This window comes from Triturus cristatus, chromosome 10 (assembly GCF_964204655.1).
Source record: "Triturus cristatus chromosome 10, aTriCri1.1, whole genome shotgun sequence".
NCBI classification, from domain to species: Eukaryota; Metazoa; Chordata; class Amphibia; order Caudata; family Salamandridae; genus Triturus; species Triturus cristatus.
In genome coordinates this window covers 1237855190-1237877788 of record NC_140593.1, presented here as the reverse complement: position 1 = coordinate 1237877788, position 22599 = coordinate 1237855190, and the positions used below count along the sequence as shown (strand labels likewise).

At 51.9% G+C, this 22599-nt stretch overlaps 1 protein-coding gene across 1 annotated transcript in view; it reads right to left on the bottom strand.

The window, feature by feature from the left end:
- Positions 1 to 18197, bottom strand: part of LOC146797168 (uncharacterized) — a 468769-nt gene extending 450572 nt beyond the window's left edge. Inside the window, exons 1-2 of the mRNA XM_085631505.1 lie at positions 18090 to 18197; positions 15990 to 17355 (exon numbers count right to left, since the gene is read on the bottom strand). Coding sequence (XP_085487631.1) covers positions 15990 to 17355; positions 18090 to 18197 — 1474 coding nt within the window. The remainder of the gene's footprint in view (positions 1 to 15989; positions 17356 to 18089) is intronic.
- Between the last annotated feature and the right edge of the window lie 4402 nt (positions 18198 to 22599).

The window sequence follows — 22599 nt, the reverse complement described above, 5'->3', positions numbered from 1 at the left end:
TGGACTCCTGCCAATCAGGTGCCCAGGGCCTATGATCCTTCCCTAAAAACACAAAACCCAAATTGGCAAACCCTGGCCACATGTCAGCCCCTGGTAAATGGTACCCTAGGTACCCAGGGCCTTGTGGCCAGGGAAGGCCTCGAAGGGCTGCAGCACTCACTGTGCCACCCTCAGAGGCCCTGTACCCTTACACACACACTGCTCTTGCAGGCTGAGTGTCTGGATACAAGACAAAACAGAGAGTCGACATGGCACACATCCCTGTATGCCATGCCCACAACCTACACTGCCATGGCATACATCAGCCACCCCTCTAGCTGGGTGCCCTATGCCAATGGAGTGGGCACAGGAGCAGGAGCCCTGTGCCCCTACAGTACCCAGGTCCATTCCTGGGTACTGTAAGTGCAGTGCTGCCATTTAAGAGTACATGGTGCTGAGAGCTCGTCAAACACGAACTCCACAGCACCATAATGGCAACACTGAAGACTGAGAAGTTTGGTATCAAACTTCTCAGCACATTAAACCCACACTGATGCCAGTGTGGGATTTAATGTACCAAGCACCCCAGAGGGCATCTTAGAGATGCCCCCTAAAACCTAACCTACAATCCACGTCTGTTCTGAGGCTGCCTAGGCTGCCACACAGCAGACATGTTGCTGGACCCCTGGGTAGGAGAGTCCCTGCTCTCCTGGGCCGCCAACAATGCACATCCTGGGCGAGGTGCTAAATCTCCTCCCCCAGGATGGGCATGGGGAAGCTTCAAAGGCATGCCGCCTCTGTGAGTTTCCCCAGGCCACTGCAACCCCCTACTCTGGCGGGAAGCTTGTCCGGAAACCCCAAATAAGGAAAGGGGATGTGCCAGCCTGCCAACCCCACCCCTCAGGTGGGGTTGGCGAGGTGAAGCACATCTCCAGGCTCTCGCCATCTTCAAGATGGACAGCCCTACCCTATCAGGACTAGGCTACTGCCCCCTCCCACACGAGAGAGGCAGGATAGGGGGTGTACCCACCCCAGGACAGGGACCTATTTGGTCCCTGCCCTTCACCTACCTGTAACGCCCCTAAATCTAGTATTTAGGGGCACCCTGAACCTTCCTTCCCCAGATTCCAGATTCCAAAATCCGAAGAAGAGCTAGAAGAAAGAAGACCTGCCCTGCAGCTGCTAAAAAGAGGATACCAACTGCTTTGGCCCCAGCCCTACCGGCCTGTCGACCCTCGAACCTGCTCCTGCTCCAACCCGGCATCTCTTGTGGCCAGCAACCTCACAAACCCCGGAGGACTTGGCTACCTTTTGACTCTAAACCCCTGGGACTCCCATAAGTAGAGGCTCTACTCAAAATCTACTTCTAATCCCTGGCAGCAGCCCGGAACCGCAAACCCAGCACACTCTGCACCAGCCAAGCCTGGCCTGTGCCGGAGTGACAAAGACCACGAGGACGACCCCACGGCGACTGTGACCTCGAGTCCAGCACCCAAGGACCTCCCTCGACACTCCTGAAGAAGCCTGCAGCCTCAGAACCAGGTGCCCCCCCAACCGCGATCAACAGAGGGTAAGATTTCCCGACACCAAAAGGCACCCCTGCACCCGGCGCCCGCGGCCCCCTGTGCCCAAGCCCGGGGTACCTACCTATCCTCCAACTACCCAACTTACCTCTCGAAGTGGTGGTGGCACCTGAAGAATCTTCGTCCCCGAGCTTGCAGTCTTTTTCTAAACCGGAGATTTCCCATTGAAATCAATTGAGCTCAAAAGCACCCTGCACCCAGGCGCCCGAGTGGCCCTGGCAGTGCAACCTCTACACCTATCTACTTTCCCACTTGCACTGAGTAAGTGACCAGGAGCCCAGCTCCCACAGCCGACTGGCCTCCTAGTCAGCAGCCACCAACCAAGACACCCCTATCCCTCATAGGATAACATTGGGCCTAACTCTCTCTGCACCCGGCCGCCCTTGTGCCGCTGAGGGTGAACCAACTGTACCTACCTGACCCTGGGAGACCCCTGAGTCTATGCCCAGAACCTTAACTCTGCCAGTCGAGTACTTACCTTTAAACCGATAACCCAATTTACTCCATAGGGTAACATTGACTGGCTTTTCCTGAAATTTCTTGTGTGTGGACTTTTCAAAACTTAAAATATTCACCAAAAATCAGCCGAGTAACGAAAACGAAAATACTCACCTGCTCTTAGGTGAGCTCCCAGTGCTGGATCTTGGTGCCCAGCACTGACTCTGAAAAATACTTACAACTGTACTTACCAGTAACCCAATTTTCTCCCATAGGAAATCATTGACTGTTTTTCTGTGAAATTTCTTCTAAGTGTCAATTTTTGCAAACTTTAAATATTCTTTAAAAATCGTATAATATCTGAAAACGTAATTACTTACCTGTTTTGGATAAAGGTCCCAGTACTGAGTCTAGGCACCCAGTACTGGATTACAAAAGTAACGAGAACATACTATACGTGCAACTTGAATATTCTGCCATAGTGAATCATTGACTGTTTTCTATGAAATATTTTTTAAGTGTCAACTTTTAAAATAGCAAAATATTGTCCAAGTACTGACCCAGGACTGAATCTAGGATCCAGTCCTGGAATTCCAAAAGTAATCCTAAAAGTAATCTGTGGCAAATAACTTGAAACTTCCATTGAACTCAATGCATTATTGTGTTTAGGATTGTTTTGCCTATTGCAACCACTTGTAACTTTCTACAAAAGTCAATTGCATATTGCAAAAGTATTTATATAAAGCATCTCATTCTGAGAAAGTATATTTTAATACCTATTGTTGGTTCTAAAATAAAACAAGCATATATTTTTGAGGGATTTGGATTCACTACTGAGGAGTATAGAATTAGATTCAGGGGGGCTCACAAAACCCAGACCCAGTCCTGGATTGATTTTGTAGACTTCTCAGTAAAGACACTGGATGGTTGGTTAGCTGGACATGGTGTGCAGGATTTTACTGGATTGTACAATTTATTCATGAAGGAACATATTTTGAGTAACTGCACAAATGAAAAGTTGCATCAGCATTTGGTAGACCTAGGTCTAATTTCTCCCCAAGAATTGGGAAAGAAGGCGGACCACTGGGTCAAGACTAGGGTGACCAAGACAACCACTGGGGGTGACCAAAAGAAAGTGGTCACAAAGCCTCCCCAGGGGAAGATAATCCCCAAGATAAAAAGTCTGAGTCTTCCAAAGGGCCTCAAAAACCTGTTCAGGTGGGTGGGACCCAAATTACTCCCTATGTGCCTCAACCCTATGGGGAAAGATCTTTGATCCATTAAAGGCCTGGTGTAATAACTGTAAGAGGTCAGGACATCTAACTGTAGATAAATCTTGCCCCCACAGCAAAGCCCCTAAGGCACCCAGTACAGCCACTCCTGGGGCAGCAAGTATACAAATGGGATCAGAAGTGTACCCTGAGCAAATCTGGAAACACACTGAAGCAAGTCTAGTCTCCCTGGGAGAAGTGGAGTTTGCCACTGTAGCTGTGTGGCCACCCAACTTAAAGAAATATTTGCAGTACCCCTGGGTGAATGGAACTAGGGTAGAAGCTTTGAGGGATACATGTGCCAGTGTCACTATGGTGAAAGACACTGGTTTCCCCTGAGCAATATTTGATTGGGAAGTCTTACCCAGTCACCAACGCTGACAGTGTCACCACTAGTCATGCCATGGCCATCGTGACATTAGGCTGGGGGGGGGGGGTGTTACTGGCCTGAAACAGGTAGTGGTCTCTCTCCAAAGTGGCCAGCTGCATGTCTGCTTGGAAATGATCTGGAAACCTCAGCCTGGACTGAGGTTGAGCTAAAGGCCCATGCAGCCATGCTGGGCATCCCTGAATTGGTGTGTGTGCAAACCAGAGCACAGAGCAAGAGGAAGGGTGAAAACGTAGGTCTGGAGCCTGAAATAATGGCCCAACCAACCAAGAGAAAAGGTAAGAAGACTGGGGAACCAGCTTCTGTACAGCAAAACATTCAGGACCCCTCTCCACAGGGAGAGGATTTGGATACCCCTGAGGGAACTGAGTCCATGGAGCTTGACCCTTACCAGGTTGAACTCTTGGGCCCAGGGGGACCCTCTAGGGAAAGGTTGTGCCAGGGTCAACGAGACTGTCCCACTCTTGAAAGCCTGAGGCAGCAAACTGTTTCAGAAGCAGAGGGAGATGTCAGTGATACCCACAGAGCTTATTGGGAAGAGGGGTTACTGTATGCTGAGGCAAGAAACCCCACTCCTGGAGCCACCAGGAGGGTGGTAGTGCCACAGAAATACAGGGAGTTCCTCCTAACTTTGGCTCATGACATCCCCCTAGCTGGACATCTGGGGCAATCCAAAACTTGGGAAAAGCTAGTGAACCACTTTTACTGGCCCCAGATGCACCAAAAGGTGAAGGAGTTTGTCAGCTCCTGTGTTACCTGTCAAGCCAGTGGCAAGACAGGTGGCCACCCAAAGGCCCCCCTCATCCCACTACCAGTGGTGGGGGTACCCTTTGAAAGGGTAGGGGTGGACATTGTGGGTCCACTTGAACCTCCCACAGCCTCAGGGAACAGATTTATTCTAGTAGTAGTGGATCATGCTACTAGGTACCCTGAAGCAATTCCACTTAGGACTACTACAGCTCCTGCAGTAGCCAAGGCCCTCCTGGGTGTCTTCACCAGGGTGGGTTTCCTAAGGAGGTGGTTTCAGACAGAGGTTCCAACTTCATGTCTGCTTACCTGACACACATGTGGAAGGAGTGTGGAGTGCAGTACAAGTTTACTACACCCTACCATCCACAAACCAATGGCCTTGTTGAGAGATTCAACAAGACATTGAAAGGTATGATCATGGGTTTCCCTGAAAAACTCAAAAGGACATGGGATGTCCTGTTACCATGCCTGCTTTTCGCTTACAGGGAAGTACCACAGAAGGGAGTAGGTTTCTCACCCTTTGAACTTCTGTTTGGTCATCCTGTAAGGGGACCACTTTGTCTTGTAAAAGAGGGCTGGGAGAGGCCTCTTCAAGAGCCCAAACAAGACATAGTGGACTATGTGCTTGGCCTGAGGTCCAGAATGGCTGAGTACATGGAAAAAGCATCCAAGAACCTTGAGGCCAGCCAGGAGCTCCAGAAGCACTGGTATGACCAAAAAGCTGCACTGGCTCCAAGGGCTCTCCAAGATAAATGGAGTGGCCCTTACTCTATCCTAGAAAGAAAGAGTGAGGTCACCTATTTAGTTGACCTGGGCACTAGCAGGACATCCAAAAGGGTAATCCATGTGAACCGCCTTAAACTCTACAATGATAGGGCTGACATCACCATGCTGATGGTGACTGATGAGGAACAGGAAGCAGAGAGTGAACCTCTCCCTATCCTCCTCTCCTACAGCCCACAAGATGGGTCAGTAGATGGTGTGATTTTTTCAGACACCCTATCTGCCCAACAGTAGACTGACTGCAAGCAAGTCTTGCAACAGTATGCTAGCCTCTTTTCCCTGACCCCTGGTCTGACAAACTGGTGTACCCATGATGTGGACACTGGTGACAGTGCACCTGTCAAGAACAAAATCTATCGACAGTCAGACCAAGTCAAGGAAAGCATCAAAGCTGAGGTCAGCAAGATGCTGGAGTTAGGGGTCATTGAACCCTCTGAGAGCCCCTGGGCTAGCCCAGTGGTTCTGGTCCCCAAACCTCATCAACAAGGTGAAAAGAGAGAGATGAGGTTCTGTGTGGACTATAGAGGGCTCAACTCTGTCACCAAGACAGATGCTCACCCTATTCCAAGAGAAGATGAGCTGATAGATAAATTAGGGGCAGCCCAATTCCTCAGTACCTTTGACTTAACTGCAGGGTACTGGCAGATTGGCATGGCCCCAGGAGCAAAAGAAAATACAGCATTCTCCACCCCTGATGGGCATTATCAGTTTACTGTAATGCCCTTTGGGCTAAAGAATGCCCCTGCCACCTTCCAGAGGTTGGTGAACCATGTCCTGGCTAGGCTGGAATCCTTTAGTGCAGCTTATCTTGATGATATTGCTGTCTTTAGCTCCACCTGGCAGGATCACCTGATCCACCTTGGGAAGGTTTTAGAGGCTCTGCAAAATGCAGGTCTCACTATCATGGCATCCAAATGCCAGATAGGGCAGGGCACTGTGGTGTACTTGGGTCACCTTGTAGGTGGAGGCCAAGTACAACCCTTACAACCCAAGATCCAGGCCATCATGGACTGGATAGCTCCAACAACCCAATCAATCAATCAATTAATAATTTGTAAAGCGCACTACATACCCGTGAGGGTTTCAAGGCGCTGGGGAGGGGGGGAGCTGCTGCTATTGGTCGAAGAGCCAGGTCTTGAGTTGTCTCCTGAAGGTCAGCAGGTCTTCGTTTGTCGCAGGTAGAGAGGGAGGGAGTTCCAGGTCTTGGCGGCGCCGTGGGAGAAGGATCTGCCTCCGGAAGTAGTTCTCTGGATGCGTGGGACCGTGGCCAGGGCGTGGTCAGCGGAGCAGAGTTTCCTGTTGGGTACGTAGAAGGAGAGTCGACTGTTGAGATAGACTGGGCCGGTTTTGTGGAGTGCCTTGTGTGTGTGGATCAGGAGCTTGAAGGTGATTCTTTTGTCGACTGGGAGCCAGTGCAGGTTCCTCAGGTGGGGGGTGATGTGGTCGAGGCGCGGGACGTCGAGGATCAGGCGTGCAGAGGCGTTCTGGATTCTTTGTAGTCTGTTGATGAGCTTGGACGAGGCTCCGGCGTAGAGGGCGTTTCCGTAGTCGAGCCTGCTGCTGACTAGGGCCTGGGTGACTGTTTTCCTCGTGTTTGTCGGGATCCATTTGTAGATCTTGCGGAGCATGCGGAGGTTGTTGAAGCAAGTGGAGGAGACTGCGTTGACTTGTTTGGCCATGGAGAGTTTCGAATCGAGGATGACTCCCAGGTTGCGTGCGTGGTCGGTGGGGGCAGGGGTGGACCCCAGTGACGTGGGCAACCAAGAGTCGTCCCAAGCGGAGGGGTTGGACCCGAGGAAGAGGATTTCCGTCTTGTCTGTGTTCAGTTTGAGGCGGCTACCCTCCATCCAGTCTGCGACAGCTTTCATTCCCTGGTGGAGGTTGGATTTGGCGGTGAGGGGGTCCTTGGTGAGGGAGAGGATCAGCTGAGTGTCGTCGGCGTAGGAGATTATGTTGAGGTCGTGTTGTCGGGCGATGCGTGCTAGTGGAGCCATGTAGACGTTGAACAGCGTCGGGCTGAGGGAAGATCCTTGAGGGACGCCGCAGATGATCTTGGAGGCATCGGATCGGAACGGGGGGAGGCGGACTCTCTGAGTTCTGCCAGAGAGGAATGAGGAGGTCCAGTCCAGGGCCTTCTCTTGGATCCCGGCGTCGTGGAGGCGTGTGCGTAGAGTGCGGTGGCAGACAGTGTCGAAGGCGGCGGAGAGGTCCAGGAGGATGAGGGCTGCCGTCTCGCCGTTGTCTAGCAGGATCCTTATGTTGTCTGTGGCAGTGATGAGGGCGGTCTTGGTGCTGTGGTTGCTGCAGAATCCTGATTGGGACGGGTCCAGGATGTTGCTGTCTTTGAGGTGACGGGTGAGCTGGGTGTTTACTATCTTCTCGATGACCTTTGCTGGGGACGGAAGCAGGGAGATGGGCCGGAAGTTCTTGAGGTCGCTCGGATCCGCCTTGGGTTTCTTCAGTAGGGCGTTGATCTCTGCGTGCTTCCAGTTCTCAGGGAAGGTGGCGGTCTCGAAGGAGAGGTTGATGATTTTATGCAGGTGGGGTGCGATGGAGTTGCTGGTTTTGTTGAAGGTGCGGGAGAGGGTCGGACGGGGATCCGGAGTGGATTGTTCCCATGGTCTTGATTGTGTCCTCAATGCTCACGTTGGCCCAGGTTGTCAGGGAGTCGTGGACGGTGGGGTGCGGTGGGTTCAGTGCGGTGTGGTCGGCAGGGGCCGCCCGGGGTCTGAAGCTGTCATGGATGGTGGTGATTTTCCGGTGAAAGAAGGCGGTGGTGGAGTCGCACAGGGCTTGCGATGGTGGGATGTCGTTGGCGTTGGAGCTGGGGTTGGAGAGTTCCTTCACGATGGTGAAGAGCTCCTTGCTGTTGTGTGCATTGTTGTCAAGGCTGTCTGTGAAGGAGGTCCTTTTGGCGGTCCTGATGAGGTGGTGGTGGTTGCGGATGGCGTCTTTGTGGGCAGCGCGGCTGTCCGGCGTCTTGTCGCTGTGCCATATGTTTTCCAGTTTCCGGCAGGTGCGTTTTGAGTCAAGGAGTTCTGGGGTGAACCAGCTGACTCTTCTGCTGGTGTCTCTGATGATGGCGTTTTTTAGCGGTGCGACGTTGTTGGCGCAGCCGTTCATCCAGCGTTCGAGGGTGAGTGCACCTTCATCGGGGTTGTTGGGGTTCGTCGGAGGGTCGAGTGCGAGGTTATCTGTAGTTGTTCTTGGGAGACTTTGCCCCAGCAGCGGCGGGGGGTCTGTAGAGTGCGGTGGTGTGTGAGGGTTTCCGGAAGGAGAAGTGGATGCAGTGGTGGTCTGTCCAGGTGAGTTCGGCGGCATGGCTGAAGGTGACATGAGGGCTTGAGGAGAAGATGGCTTGTGGCCGGCGATGTGGGTTGGCGTCGTGACGAGCTGTTTCAGTCCGAGGTTGGCGAGATTGTTGATCAGGGTGGAGGAGTTGCTGTCGTTGTTGTTCTCCAGGTGATATTTTTTCTGTATTTTTCTCACATTTAGAGTTCATATGCTCACATTTTGTCCTGATGATGAACTCAAATAACTGAGTTCGAAACGCCGTCGACCCTATGCAACTCGAACCTTGTACTAATTTTATTTAAAAAATGGTTCTCTTTTGTTGCCAATGCGATGTTCTCTTTTAAAGACTCCACCCTCACCTGCATGTCACGCTTTCTTGTCACTAAATATGTGAGCACTTGAATTCAATCTTTGTTCAATAAATAAGTGTCATACATTGACCTCTCCTGTCCCTTGTTTCTCTATATTAAGTATCACTCTCCAATTTGAGTCCTTGAACCTATACTAAATCATCTCGCCCTCCTAAGGGCTTTTCATTTCACTGGACCTTCTCAGGCCATCCCGAACCATTGTTCTCTTCTACATTGTATCACCCCAGGTTCGCATAAGGGGTACCCTTGTTCTTTAAAACACTTGAAGGTGACATGAGGGCTTGAGGAGAAGATGGCTTGTGGCCGGCGATGTGGGTTGGCGTCGTGACGAGCTGTTTCAGTCCGAGGTTGGCGAGATTGTTGATCAGGGTGGAGGAGTTGCTGTCGTTGTTGTTCTCCAGGTGATAGTTCAGGTCTCTGAGGACGATGTAGTCGGTGGAGGTCAGCTCGTGCGTGCTGATGAGGTCGGTGATGGAGTCGCAGAATTGAGGCCGGGGTCCTGGTGGTCTGTAGACGAGTGTGCCTCTTAGGGTGGTCTTGGGGTCCGTGTGGATCTGGAAGTGCATGTGTTCGGAGGTGCTGAGGGCGTCGCTGGTGTTAGTTGAGACCTTGATGGTGTTTTTGTGGACGATAGCGATTCCTCCTCCGGCCCTGTTGGTGCGGTCTCTGCGGGTGATCTTGTACCCGACTGGGATGGCTATGGCGATGTCTGGTGAGGAGGTTTCGTTCATCCAAGTTTCGGTCAGAAAGGCGACGTCCGGTGATGTGGTGTCGAGTAGGTCCCAGAGTTCGACGGCGTGTTTGTGAGCGGAGCGGGTGTTGAGCAGGATGCAACTAAGCTGGTTGGGTTCCGTCGTGGCAGGTGCCTTGGCGCTTTCGAGGCAGGAGAAGCTGCAGTTCCGTCAGGTGAAGGGGCCGTGGGTGCGCCTCGGGGCAGCCTTGCAGCAGGTGTGGGTTCTTCCTGGGTTGAGAGCGATGAGGGTGTTGGTGTCGTAGCGGAGGCGGTCTTCCTGGCTGGTGCGGGGGCCAGGGGTTCTGGTGCTGGGCGCGGTCCAGGCACGGACGGGCACAGACGGGCTTCGGCGCCCGCTGCGTGGCTGCACAGCGGCCGCCATATATGGGGAGGTGGGGAGGGAGGAGCAGCTGGGAGGCCAAAGGCGAGGGACGGGTGTGACGAATGGGCGCGGAGGGGGCGGGCTGCAGGGTAGGCAGCGGCGGGGACGGAGGACAGGAGACAGGCGCGGGGCACATAGGAGCAAAAGGGGTACAAAATCAAGGGGCACAGAGGAGCAAAATGGGTACAAAATCAAAGGGGCACAGTGGCACAAAAGTCAGCACTGGGGTACAAAGAACGGAGGCACAGAAGTTGGCGAGGGGTACAGAATAAAAAGGGGCACAGAAGCAAAGCGGCGAGCAGGGGGCAGGGGGCACAGACAGTTACAGGCACAAAGCAACAGGCAGCAAGCGAAAATGATCCTAAGGCCACCACTGGCCACCAGGGATGAGGCGCAGGTGAAAGCCTGCGGGTGGTGGAGGGCCTCGAATACACCGGCGGCAGCAGCGACAGCGGGGGTGCAGGCGGAGCTGCAGCGGGGGGGCGACCTACCAGGGAAGGTCAAGGGCCGCTCCCAAGTCAGGGCATTCCTTGGCTTGACTGGGTACTACAGGAGGTTTGTGAAGGGATATGGGTCCATTGTGACCCCCCTCACAGAACTCACCTCCAAGAAGATGCCCAAGAAGGTTAACTGGACAGTTAGTTGCCAAAAGGCTTTTGACACCCTGAAAGAAGCAATGTGCTCAGCACCAATTCTAAAAGCTCCAGATTATGCCAAGCAGTTCATAGTGCAGACTGATGCCTCTGATCTAGGGATGGGAGCGGTCCTATCCCAGACCAATGATGAAGGCCAAGACCAACCTGTTGCTTTTATAAGCAGGAGGTTACTCCCCAGAGAGCAGCGTTGGAGTGCCATTGAGAGGGAGGCCTTTGCTGTGGTTTGGTCCATGAAGAAGTTGAGGCCATACTTGTCTGGTACTCACTTCCTGGTTCAAACTGACCACAGACCTCTCAGATGGCTAATGCAGATGAAAGAGGAAAACCCAAAACTACTAAGGTGGTCCATCTCCCTACAGGGAATGGACTTTGAAGTGGAACACAGACCAGGGACTGCCCATTCCAATGCAGATGGACTTTCCAGGTTCTTCCACTTAGACAATGAAGACTCCATAGGGCAAGGTTAGTCTCATCACCTTTCGTTTGGGGGGGGGGGTGGGGTTGTGTGAGAAAGTGCCATCTTTATTGCATGGTATGCCCCCACTTTTTGCTGAATGTACTTTGACTGAGTGTACCCTGGACTCCTGCCAATCAAGTGCCCAGGGCCTATGTTCCTTCCCTAAAAACCAAAAACCCAAATTGGCAAACCCTGGCCACATGTCAGCCCCTGGTAAATGGTACCCTTGGTACCCAGGGCCTTGTGACCAGGGAAGGCCTCGAAGGGCTGCAGCACTCACTGTGCCACCCTTAGAGAACCCTGTACCCTTACACACACACACTGCCCTTGCAGGCTGGGTGTCTGGGTGCAAGACAAAACAAAGAGTCGACATGGCACACATCCCTGTGTGCCATGCCCATCACCTACACTGCCATGGCATACATCAGCCACCCCTCTAGCTGGGTGCCCTATGCCAATGGTGTGGGCACAGGAGCAGGAGCCCTGTGCCCCTACAGTACCCAGGTCCATTCCTGGGCACTGTAAGTGCAGTGCTGCCATTTAAGAGTACATGGTGCTGAGAGCTCGTCAAACACGAACTCCACAGCACCATAATGGCAAGACTGAGAAGTTTGGTATCAAACTTCTCAGCACATTAAACCCACACTGATGCCAGTGTGGGATTTAATGTACCAAGCACCCGAGAGTGCATCTTAGAGATGCCCCCTAAAACCTAACCTACAATCCACGTCTGTTCTGAGGCTGCCTAGGCTGCCACACAGCAGACATGTTGCTGGACCCCTGGGTAGGCGAGCCCCTGCTCTCCTGGACCGGCAACAATGCACATCCTGGGCGAGGTGCTAAATCTCCTCCCCCAGGATGGGCAGGGGGAAGCTTCAAAGGCATGCAGCCTCTGTGAGCTTCCCCAGGCCACTGCAACTCCCCACTCTGGCGGGAAGCTTGGCCGGAAACCCCAAATAAGGACAGGGGATGTGCCAGCCTGCCAACCCCACCCCTCAGGTGGGGGAGGCGAGGTGAAGCACATCTCTGGGCTCTCGCCATCTTGAAGATGGGAAGCCCTGCCCAATCAGGACTAGACTACTGCCCCCTCCCACAGGAGAGAGGCAGGATAGGGGGTGTACCCACTCCAGGACATGGACCCATTGGTCCCTGCCCTTCACCTACCTGTAACACCCCTAAATCTAGTATTTAGGGGCACCCTGAACCTTCCTTCCCCAGATTCCAGATTCCAAAATCCGAAGAAGAGCTAGAAGAAAGAAGACCTGCCCTGCAGCTGCTAAAAAGAGGAAGACACCAACTGCTTTGGCCTCAGCCCTACCGGCCTGTCGACCCTCAAACCTGCTCCTGCTCCAACCCGGCATCTCTTGTGGCCAGCAACCTCACAAACCCCGGAGGACCTGGCTACCTTTTGACTCTAAACCCCTGGGACTCCCATGAGTAATCCCTGGCAGCAGCCCGGAACCGCGAACCCAGCACACTCTGCACCAGCCAAGCCTGGCCTGTGCCGGAGTGAAAAAGACCACGAGGACGACCCCACGGCGACTGTGACCCCGAGTCCGGCACCCAAGGACCTCCCTCAACACTCCTGAAGAAGCCTGTAGCCTCAGAACCAGGTGCCCCCCCAACCGCGAACAACAGAGGGTAAGATTTCCAGACACCAAAAGGCACCCCTGCACCTGGCGGCCCGCGGCCCCCTGTGCCCAATCCCGGGGTACCTACCTATCCTCCAACTACCCAACTTACCTCTCGAAGTGGTGGTGGCACTTGAAGAATCTTCGTCCCCGAGCTTGCCGTCTTTTTCTAAACCGGAGATTTCCCATTGAAATCAATTGAGCGCCCGAAGGCTCAAAAGCACCCTGCACCCAGCCGCCCGAGTGGCCCTGGCAGTGCAACCTCTACACCGATCTACTTCCCCGCTTTCCCTGAGTAAGTGACCAGGAGCCCAGCTCCCACAGCCGCGTGGCCTGCTAGTCAGCAGCCACCAACCAAGGCCCCCTACCTCTCATAGGATAACATTGGGCCTGACTCTCTCTGCACCCGGCCGCCCTAGAGTCGCTGAGGGTGAACTAACTGTACCTACCTGACCCTGGGAGACCCCTGAATCTATGCCCAGAACCTTAACTCTGCCAGTCGAGTACTTACCTTTAAACCGATAACTCAATTTTCTCCATAGGGTAACATTGACTGGCTTTTCCTGAAAGTTCTTCTGTGTGGACTTTTCAAAACTTAAAATATTCACCAAAAATCAGCCGAGTAACGAAAACGAAAATACTCACCTGCTCTTAGGTGAGCTCCCAGTGCTGGATCTTGGTGCCCAACACTGACTCTGAAAAATACTTACAACTGTACTTACCAGTAACCCAATTTTCTCCCATAGGAAATCATTGACTGTTTTTCTGTGAAATTTCTTCTGTGTCAATTTTTGCAAACTTTAAATATTCTTTAAAAATCGTATAATATCTGAAAACGTAATTACTTACCTGTTTTGGATAAAGGTCCCAGTACTGAGTCTAGGCACCCAGTACTGGATTACAAAAGTAACGAGAACATACTGTACCTGCAACTTGAATTTTCTTCTATAGGGAATCATTGACTGTTTTCTATGAAATATTTTCTAAGTGTCAACTTTTAAAATAGCAAAATATTGTCTAAAAATCATCACAGTAATTAAGTCGACTTTTATCACTTGATTTCAAGTACTGACCCGGGACTGAATCTAGGATCCAGTCCTGGAATTCCAAAAGTAATCCTAAAAGTAATCTGTGGCAAATAACTTTTTTTTTTTTTTTAATTCTGTTTATTGATTTTAAACACACCAACAGATAGCACGAGCATCAATACAAGCAATAATTGGCGCATCAACAATCAGCATGAAAGGTCTGAGAACAGAGTTCAACATATACTTGAACATTACATTGCATTGTCAATACATGAGAGACTATTAGGCTACCCCTTCGACATCATATCCTCAACTCCACCACCTGTCAGCCCGCCATATCTCCCCAGCCACGAAGATCCGCAAGCAGGCAGTTCTACATTCAACAGGCAATTAGGGCTAACGGTGCCAACTGCAGCCGTGCTGCTGCAAACATCTAGAGGCACAACATAGAGACCCCTGCGATCTGGGGCCCCCGCCCCCAACCCCCATTGACACCCAGGGACTCAGCCCATGGCCCAACACATCACTCTGAATCACCAGCATGGAGCCTGCACCAGGGACCCCATCCTTACTCTTGAGGACCGCCTATCCATGTATGAAGCAAAGGACGCGCATAAGGGACCGTCGTAGCGCTCCCATCTCTATCACAAAGTTAACTGCACGTCCCCCCCGCATCAGGGGGTTCCGTCCCACGTGGGCGCGACAGTAAGTAGCATGTCAGGGGGGCCCAGATGTCTCTAGGTCTGGAGGCGCTTGGCAATAATTCAGCATATGTGGTGAGCTTGTCTTGGCAAGCCACCAAGTCATCCACACAGTCCTTAAATTTAGGTGCGCGTCCTCTACCCCAGCGGGACGCTACCCGCCTCTTAGCCAAGAGTTAAGTGAGAGCAACGTATTTACGATGTGCCGCCTGTACTGGTTTGACATATCCAAGCAACGCCAACAGCGGTGTGGGCTCAATGCGCGTATTCGTCATAATGGCCAAGGCGTCAAATATCTGTTCCCAAAATTCGCGCACGCTCGGGCAGTCCCAGGCCAGATGAAGAAAGTCTGCTCCTGGGGCCTGACACCTCTTGCAACGATCCGATCCCTGCAACTGATATTTGTGCATCCTGACCGGAGTATAATATAATCTATGAAGAAATTTGTAGTGAAGTATACGAAGCCTGCTACTAGCCGAAACTCTCTCAGTTTGCAGGCAACAGTACTCCCACTGGTCATCAGTTAGTGCAAAACCCAGCTCCGCGCTCCAACATGAGCGAGAGAGCGTGGCCGGCAACTCCCTGTGTGCATGCACTGTCCTATATATTGTGGAGACTAGACGTTTATTCATTGTATTTTTTTAGTATTGATTGAAGCGGGGCCAACGCCTGTGGTTCCGCCGGGAAGTCCTGGATTATCGCCCGAATGCCTGATCGAAGGCGGATATATAGGAAAACATCCATCGGGGTTTGCTGCATGTCTCGAAAGATGTGCTCAGCGGTGCGAAAGCGCCCATCATAAAAGAGGTCCCCCCAAGTATCGATACGAGTACGCTCCCTGAAACGATGGAACACTGTTTCCTGCAACAGGGGCACACTCAGATGATAGCGGAGAGGCATCAATGGGGAGTAAAGTACGGCGGCATGCAACATACGGCCAATCCGCTGCCAGGCCCCCACTGTGCCTGTGAGTGTAGTCCGCACCCGATCTCTGGACGTAATTGGGTCAAATAGCACTCCCTCCAACGGGGTGGGGTGAGCGAGCCAGTGCTCAGCTGCAACTTGAGGCAAATACCTTCGTTGCTTCAACCAGAACCACGCATGATGAGCCTGTGCGCTAAGATAGTAGAGCTCAAAATCCGGCAATCCAAACCCACCTTGAGCATACGGCCTAATGAGCACCTGCCACTGCAGTCTGGGCTGCTTCCCTCCCCACACGAGTCGCACTAACTCCGATCTGAGTGTCTTGAAAAAGAAAGCCCCGGGATAATACAGAATATTTAAAAAAAGATAAAGCAGCTGGGGAAGCACTACCATTTTGATTAATGAAGCCTTTCCCGCCATAGAGAGGGGAAGTGTTATCCAGCGATCAATATTTTCGGAGAGGCGTGTCATAGCGGGTCCATAGTTTAAGCGTAGGAGTTCCTCCTTATCTTTTGTAATCCTAATGCCCAGATATTTCAGCTCGTCATCACACCACTCCAATGGGTAATCCAGCGGGTAGCGTGTCACTGCCGTTGTCAACGGGAAGAAACAGGACTTACCCCAGCTAACCTGAATTCCCGACAGAGCCCCAAATACGATAAATTCTCGTAGTATCAGATTCATATTCTGCTGCGGGTCTCGTATATATAAGGGGATATTATCGGCATATAGAGATATCAAAATTTGCCGCATATTACACCGCAGGGCCTTGTCATTATGGTGCTGACGCAGCTTCGCCGCATGCGGCTCTACTGCAATGGCGAAAAGCAGTGGGGATAGCGGACACCCCTGTCTGGTGCCTCTAGTGATTTGAAAAGTCTGAGACATGTGACTGTAAATGAGCACCTTGGCAGTCGGCGATTGATACAATAGTCGAATCCAGGACAGGAATAAGGGCGGGAAGCCCATCCGTAGTAGAACTCCAAAAATATAATCCCATTCAAGGGAATCAAACGCCTTAGTGGCGTCCAAAAATACAGCTGCCAATGGCAGTTCCGGCGCTACATTATTCAGAACAGTGAAAAGCGTGCGTAGATTATGGGAGGTTGCCCTGCCGGGCACAAAGCCCGATTGATCTGGGAGAATCAAGTTCTCCATGAGCAAACTCAAGCGTGTGGCAATGAGTTTGGCCAAAATTTTAGTATCGCAGTTAAGAAGCGATAGCGGCCTATAGGAGTCACAATGCCGGGGCGATTTCCCGGGCTTCAAAAGAGAGACAATAGTAGCTTCTCTCATAGAGGCAGGGAGACGGCCAACCTCCAAGGATTCTTCATACACCTCCCGCAAAATGGGGGCCATTAGGTCTATATAGGTTTTGTAAAATTCTATCGGGATGCCATCTGATCCCGCAGCCTTCCCAGACTGCAGACTCATGATAGCCTCCCGAACCTCATCCAACTCAAACGGCGCACATAAAAATTTCCGCTGCCGATCACTTAACCAGGCCAGCGTTACGTCTCCTAAAAAATCCTCCAAATCCAGGCTGTCCCTCCCCCGGGTGGCGTACAACTGAGCATAGTGTTGCGTAAAGGCCTTGAGAATACGGTCAGTATCATGATACACCCCTCCGTCTGAGTCCTGCAGCTCAAGAACATAACCAGAGTAGCGAGGCTTCCTGATTATCTGCGCCAAGGCCTTACCAGGACGATCTCCCTCACCATAACAGTGCGCCACCCAATATTTACCCCTGAAACGCGTCTCCCTCTGCGACATTTCCATATATTCCGTAAGCGTCTCCTGAAACTTGAGTTGGGTGTCACTGCTCGGGGCCAGGGCAAGTTGTGCCTCCAGGGACTTGAGCTCCCTCTCCAGTCTATTCAGGGTATTAGTGATATCTTTGAGTACCCCCGATACTTTTGCAATACAAAACCCCCAGAGCGTGGCCTTAAACGCCTCCCAAATGATCTCCACTCTATCCACCGAATCCTGTTATGTACAAAAAAATCTTTAATCTCTTCTCGCAACTCTGTCTGAAAGACTGTGTCTAACAAAATGGGAGCGTACATTCGCCAAGCCCCACGGGGCATGCAGAATTCGGAGGACGCCAACGCAATCTTAACGGGGGCGTGATCCGAATAGGTGCGAGCCAAATGTTGTACTTGAGCTATCGCTGGTCCCATCCCCCGGGACATCAACCAGTAATCTAGCCGCGCCCAGGAAGCTGCCTGCGCTGTGTAATGCGTTCCCTCGCGAGCATGGGGGTGGGTATGTCTCCAAGCATCTATTAAATGATAGGTGGTTATGATATCCTGGAGAGCTGCGCGCGCCCTGGTATAGTGGTGAGGTGCAGGAAGTGACCTATCTAATCCTGGATCATACGCCACATTAAAGTCCCCACCCCAGATGATATGAGTGGAGCCAATATCGAAGATCCTAGCCCACAACGATGTGAAAAATTCAGGTGCATCAGAGTTTGGGCCGTAACAACAAACTAAAGTGACCGAAACCGAGCCCAATCTTCCCCACGCCAGACAGTATCTACCCTGCGAGTCACATGTGGTGCCGGACAACTGAAACGGTACTTGTTTCTTAATAAGAATTGCCGTTCCCTGTGCATACGATGAATATGAGGAGAAAATTCTATACTCCGCCCATTTCTGCGCAAAGTTACTTGGTTTCTGGGGAGTGAGATGAGTCTCCTGTAGCATGGCTATGTGTACCTTGTGCCTGTCCAGATATGCTAGTATGTGCCTCTTCTTTCGTGGGTCTCCCATGCCTCTAATATTCCATGTGATGATGTTCAACACACCAGAGGAGGTATCGGCCATATTCCGAGTCCTACATCGTCACCTGGCAAGCTACTCTCCAGAAGGCCCTCCATGTCCTGGACACTAGTGTAGGAAACTACCTGCATTCGTTTAGTATGCTCGTACTGCAACCCAACCGAAAACATTGTCGGAACCTCAACAAAAATAATCTGAGAAATGAGTGACATACAAATTCCAAAACAAACTCACCCTCCGCCCACCCCCTCCCACTGAAGCAATCCCACCCTCCCGTACTTGTAACGTAAACAAAAACAACAATATCATCCATACCATGAACCAAAGAAAAGCATTCCCTGGGGTATGCCCAAAGAGGGGCATTACTAGGTGGCGGCACAGATACCTCACACCCGTGGAGCCCACCGCTGACAGTCAATCAGGGCCCACACAGGCAGATGGTGCCCGATGTGTAGTGGGTAGTGCTCAAGAAAAACAGGTTCCCCCCCGCAGTACAACAGAAGCAACCAGCGAGCTAAACTATGTGTCCAACTGCTATTGTAGCTGTTTAGCACATGACAAGGACAGCACAGCTCTGCAATAAGGTCACTGTTCTCGCGAGTCCTCTTCCTCTCTTAACGGCGACGAATGCTGTGACGATTCTTTGCCTCCATCCGCGCGATGCGTGCGCTTGAGTCGCTTAAGGTAATCTTCCACCTGTTGCGGTTTGGTAAAAAAATGCTGTTTCCCCTGATGAGTTATTCTGAGCCGCGCCGGATACAATAGCGCATAGTCTATTTGTGCCTTCCGCAGCTTGCTCTTTACATCTACAAATTTGCGCCGCTCCTTTTGAACTATTGGCGTGAAATCCGGGTAGATGGAAAACGCATTCCCATCATACGTCAAATTCCGTTTACTTCTCGCAACTCTCAAGGCCGCATCCCGGTCTCTGTAGTTTAGCAAGCGTGCTATAATTGGCCGAGGACTGCTGCCGGGCGGCGGGCGCATCCCCAGCGAGCGATGAGCCCGCTCCACAATGAACTGGTTGGAAAAAGACTCCGCCCCAATGGCGGTCAACAGCAGCCTCTCAACATACTCTTCCATTTTACCTATATTGGTGGACTCGGGAATACCTATGACGCGTATATTGTTGCGTCGACTGCGCGCTTCCAAATCCTCGTTCTTTGCGGCGATGATCTTCAGAAGCTTGTCCATTTGGGCTAACTGAGCTGTGTGGCCGGTCGTCGCGTCCTCCACGTTCGATATGCGTTGTTCCGCTTCCTTTATACGATCGTCATGCCCCTCCAGCTTATGGGCTATAGCATCCATTCGCGTGGACATCCTGTCCACTTTGTCCACTATAGTGGCAAAGCCTTGCCTGATTTCTTGCAGTATATTCTGGACGTCGGCATCATGGGACATCGCACCTCCCTGCTCCACAACCCTTGTGTCCCAGTTTCGATCGTCCTGGGAGGCCTTGGGGACCTTCTTTGCGGCGTCAAAAGTCAATTTCGGCTGTCGAGCATCCGACTTGCCCATGGCGGTGACAGCGCAGGGGGCAGAATATGCGTACCGCTCCGAGGCGGCCCAGCAGCTCTTTTTGCGAGGACGCACACCGGCTCTAATCAGCGCCAGCCAGGACAATCCGGCACTGCAGCGGAGTCACCGCCTCCAGCACCCACGCAGTGACAAGTGCAATGACGCAGTGCTCCGCAAGTATCTCCGCCACTGCTCAGTGCCAGCGGGGCCTTCCTGCAAGTCCCTCAGGGCCCCACACCTCGAGTCCCGCCAGTTCGCGGTCCAGGGGCCAACAGAGCAATCAATCCTTCAGCTGGGGAAGGGCACGTGGGACTCTCCAGTCGCTCCTGGCCAACGCGCCCTTAATGTAGCCCTGGTGTCCTGAGCCTCTCCGTTTGTGGCCCCTAGTTCCGATCAAAAACCACACAATCACAAGCTGTAAAAGAATATGCCAGAGCATTTATCGTATGCGTGTAGCCTCCTGTGCGTCCCTCCACGTCTTCCAAGCGATGGCACCCGTCCTCCGTTGCTCCAGCCTTCCCCGGGCACCAGGTCAGTAGCAACCCACAGATCTCCTCCTTACGCCGTGCAGGACGGAGGCGCCGCTCGGTCCCCGGCAGCCCCAGGTTCTCTCCAGCAGACCCCAGGGCCCCCGCGGGCAGCTATGTCCACGGTATCCCGTCGGGCTCCGCCTTCACCCTCCGTCGCCACCAATCGCGGTCACTTCTCACAGTCCCCACGGCGCAGGTCGATGTAATTCCCGCCGATGCCGCCGTGGTCCGAGGCGTCCGCGGCTCCAAGGCAGCGCCGCCACCTTCGTTCTCGTAGCTGCCTGAGGCCTCCACGACACAGCCCGGCACCGCTCCCGCCGACGCCGCAGCAGTCCCGGGATCCCGCCGACAGGGGAGTCACCCCAGACAGCTCCGGAGCTCCAAACCTTGGTCGCTGGTCGCGGTCCTCGCTGCCGCCTGGGCCACACCTCCGGGCCTAGTCACCACGCGTGCAGCAGCGGACTCTCCTAGCAGCAGGGACCGCCCCAGGATCATTCGCTCGCTCCACTGCTCCTCTCGGTCGGAGATTCACGGGGCCAGTTCTCGCCCAATTTTGCTTCGGATTCGCCACAATTCACCTCAAAGCAGCAGACAGCATATAGGCATCAGATCCCACCTCTGCCAGGCAGGTGGGAGACCAAATGAGCAGGAGAAATGTAGGAGAAATTCGTCGGGCCGCCGGAGCCTCACATTTGTGCGGCCATCTTGCGTGTGCGCCACCTAGCGCCCCCCCAAATAACTTGAAACTTCCATTGAACTCAATGCATTATTGTGTTTAGAATTGTGTTGCCTATTGCAACCACTTGTAACTTTCTACAAAAGTCAATTGCATATTGCAAAAGTATTTATATAAAGCATCTCATTCTGAGAAAGTATATTTTAATATCTATTGTTGGTTCTAAAATAAAACAAGCATATCTTTTTTATATATAAACCATTGGCCTAGAGTTCAGTTATTGAGTGTGTGAGACCATTTGCTGGCTGAGTGTGTGCAACAAATGCTTTACACTGTCCTCTGATACTGCCTTACTGCTCGACCAAGCTACCACTTTAGAGAGTAAGGTTATATCTAACTTTAGCCTCTGCCAAACCCCTGGGGACTGTGGACTCTGTACACCCTGTATCTATTTGGGAACAGTATATACAGAGCCACTTTCTCACAAACACTACATCACAACAGAGTAACAGTCCATCTAATCTGTGTACCCAGGACTTGGAACGAGATTCCTCTATCATTACCCTAACCCTGCTCCAGTTCAGGAAAGAGTTGAAGACTGCCCCCTTTAAAGAACACTACTTCACAATAGAGTAACCGACCATCTCATCTGTGCACCTAGGATTTGGCCTTAGACCCCTGTATCTTTAACGCAACCCTGCTCCAATGTAGGAAAGAGTTGAAGAGACTCCCCTCTTTAAAGAACACTGTTCACAGTGCATAAACCATCCACAACCCAGCTTCCTTTCCTAAAGCTACAGGCTTTATTCTTGTCCTTAACTACGTACAGTGCTCCACTACCTTATGGCCAGGGTCATGCTATCGAAATACTATATACATTCATACGTGCCCCAACTGAGCCCCTACCGATGCTCTTCATCCTGATTCAAACTTGGCCAACACCAGAGCTTTCTGCCCCCAATGGCCCTCCAGTTCCAACTCTGAGCTCTTCAGACACCACCTGTGTCTGCACTTGATTTCCTCAACAAGACACCAAGATAGTCTGAAGTGCGAACACCTTAACACTTGAGGTCTTCACGTAATAATGATACCACTATCTCCCTTCTTCTGTTGCCAGATACCAAATAGCACCTGAGGAGCTCTTCAGACACCATCTCTGCCAAATCCACAACTCTTCAGTCCCCAATTTTGCTTTGTGTCAATTTTTCACCCATTCGCTAACTCTACTGAATGTTTAGATCTTCACACACCAACTCTGCCAACACACGAGCGCCTCACCCAGAAGCCAGCTCTATCCAGTCCACAGCTCTTCACTCATTCACTAACTCTACTGAATCCTCAGATCTTCAGACACCAACTCTGCCAAACCCCAAGCTCATCACCCAGAAACCAGCTCTATCCAGTCCTAGGCGCTTCACTCATTCACAAACTCTACTGAATCTTCACATTTTTGGACACCAACTTTGGTAACACCTGAGCACATCTCCCAGAAACCAGGTCTATTCAGTCCTCAACTCTTCACTCAGACACGAACTCTACATAATCCTGAGTTACTCAGTTATTACCCAAAGCTCAATTCTTCACTCTCCATTGTACGAAAACATCAGCTCTTCAAGCGTAAACTCTGCCAATCAATGAAGTCTTCACTGCTCCAAAGCTCAGCCCATAGCTGAAACATTACATCCACCCAAACTTCACTTCTTCAAACACCAGCTCTACGCAT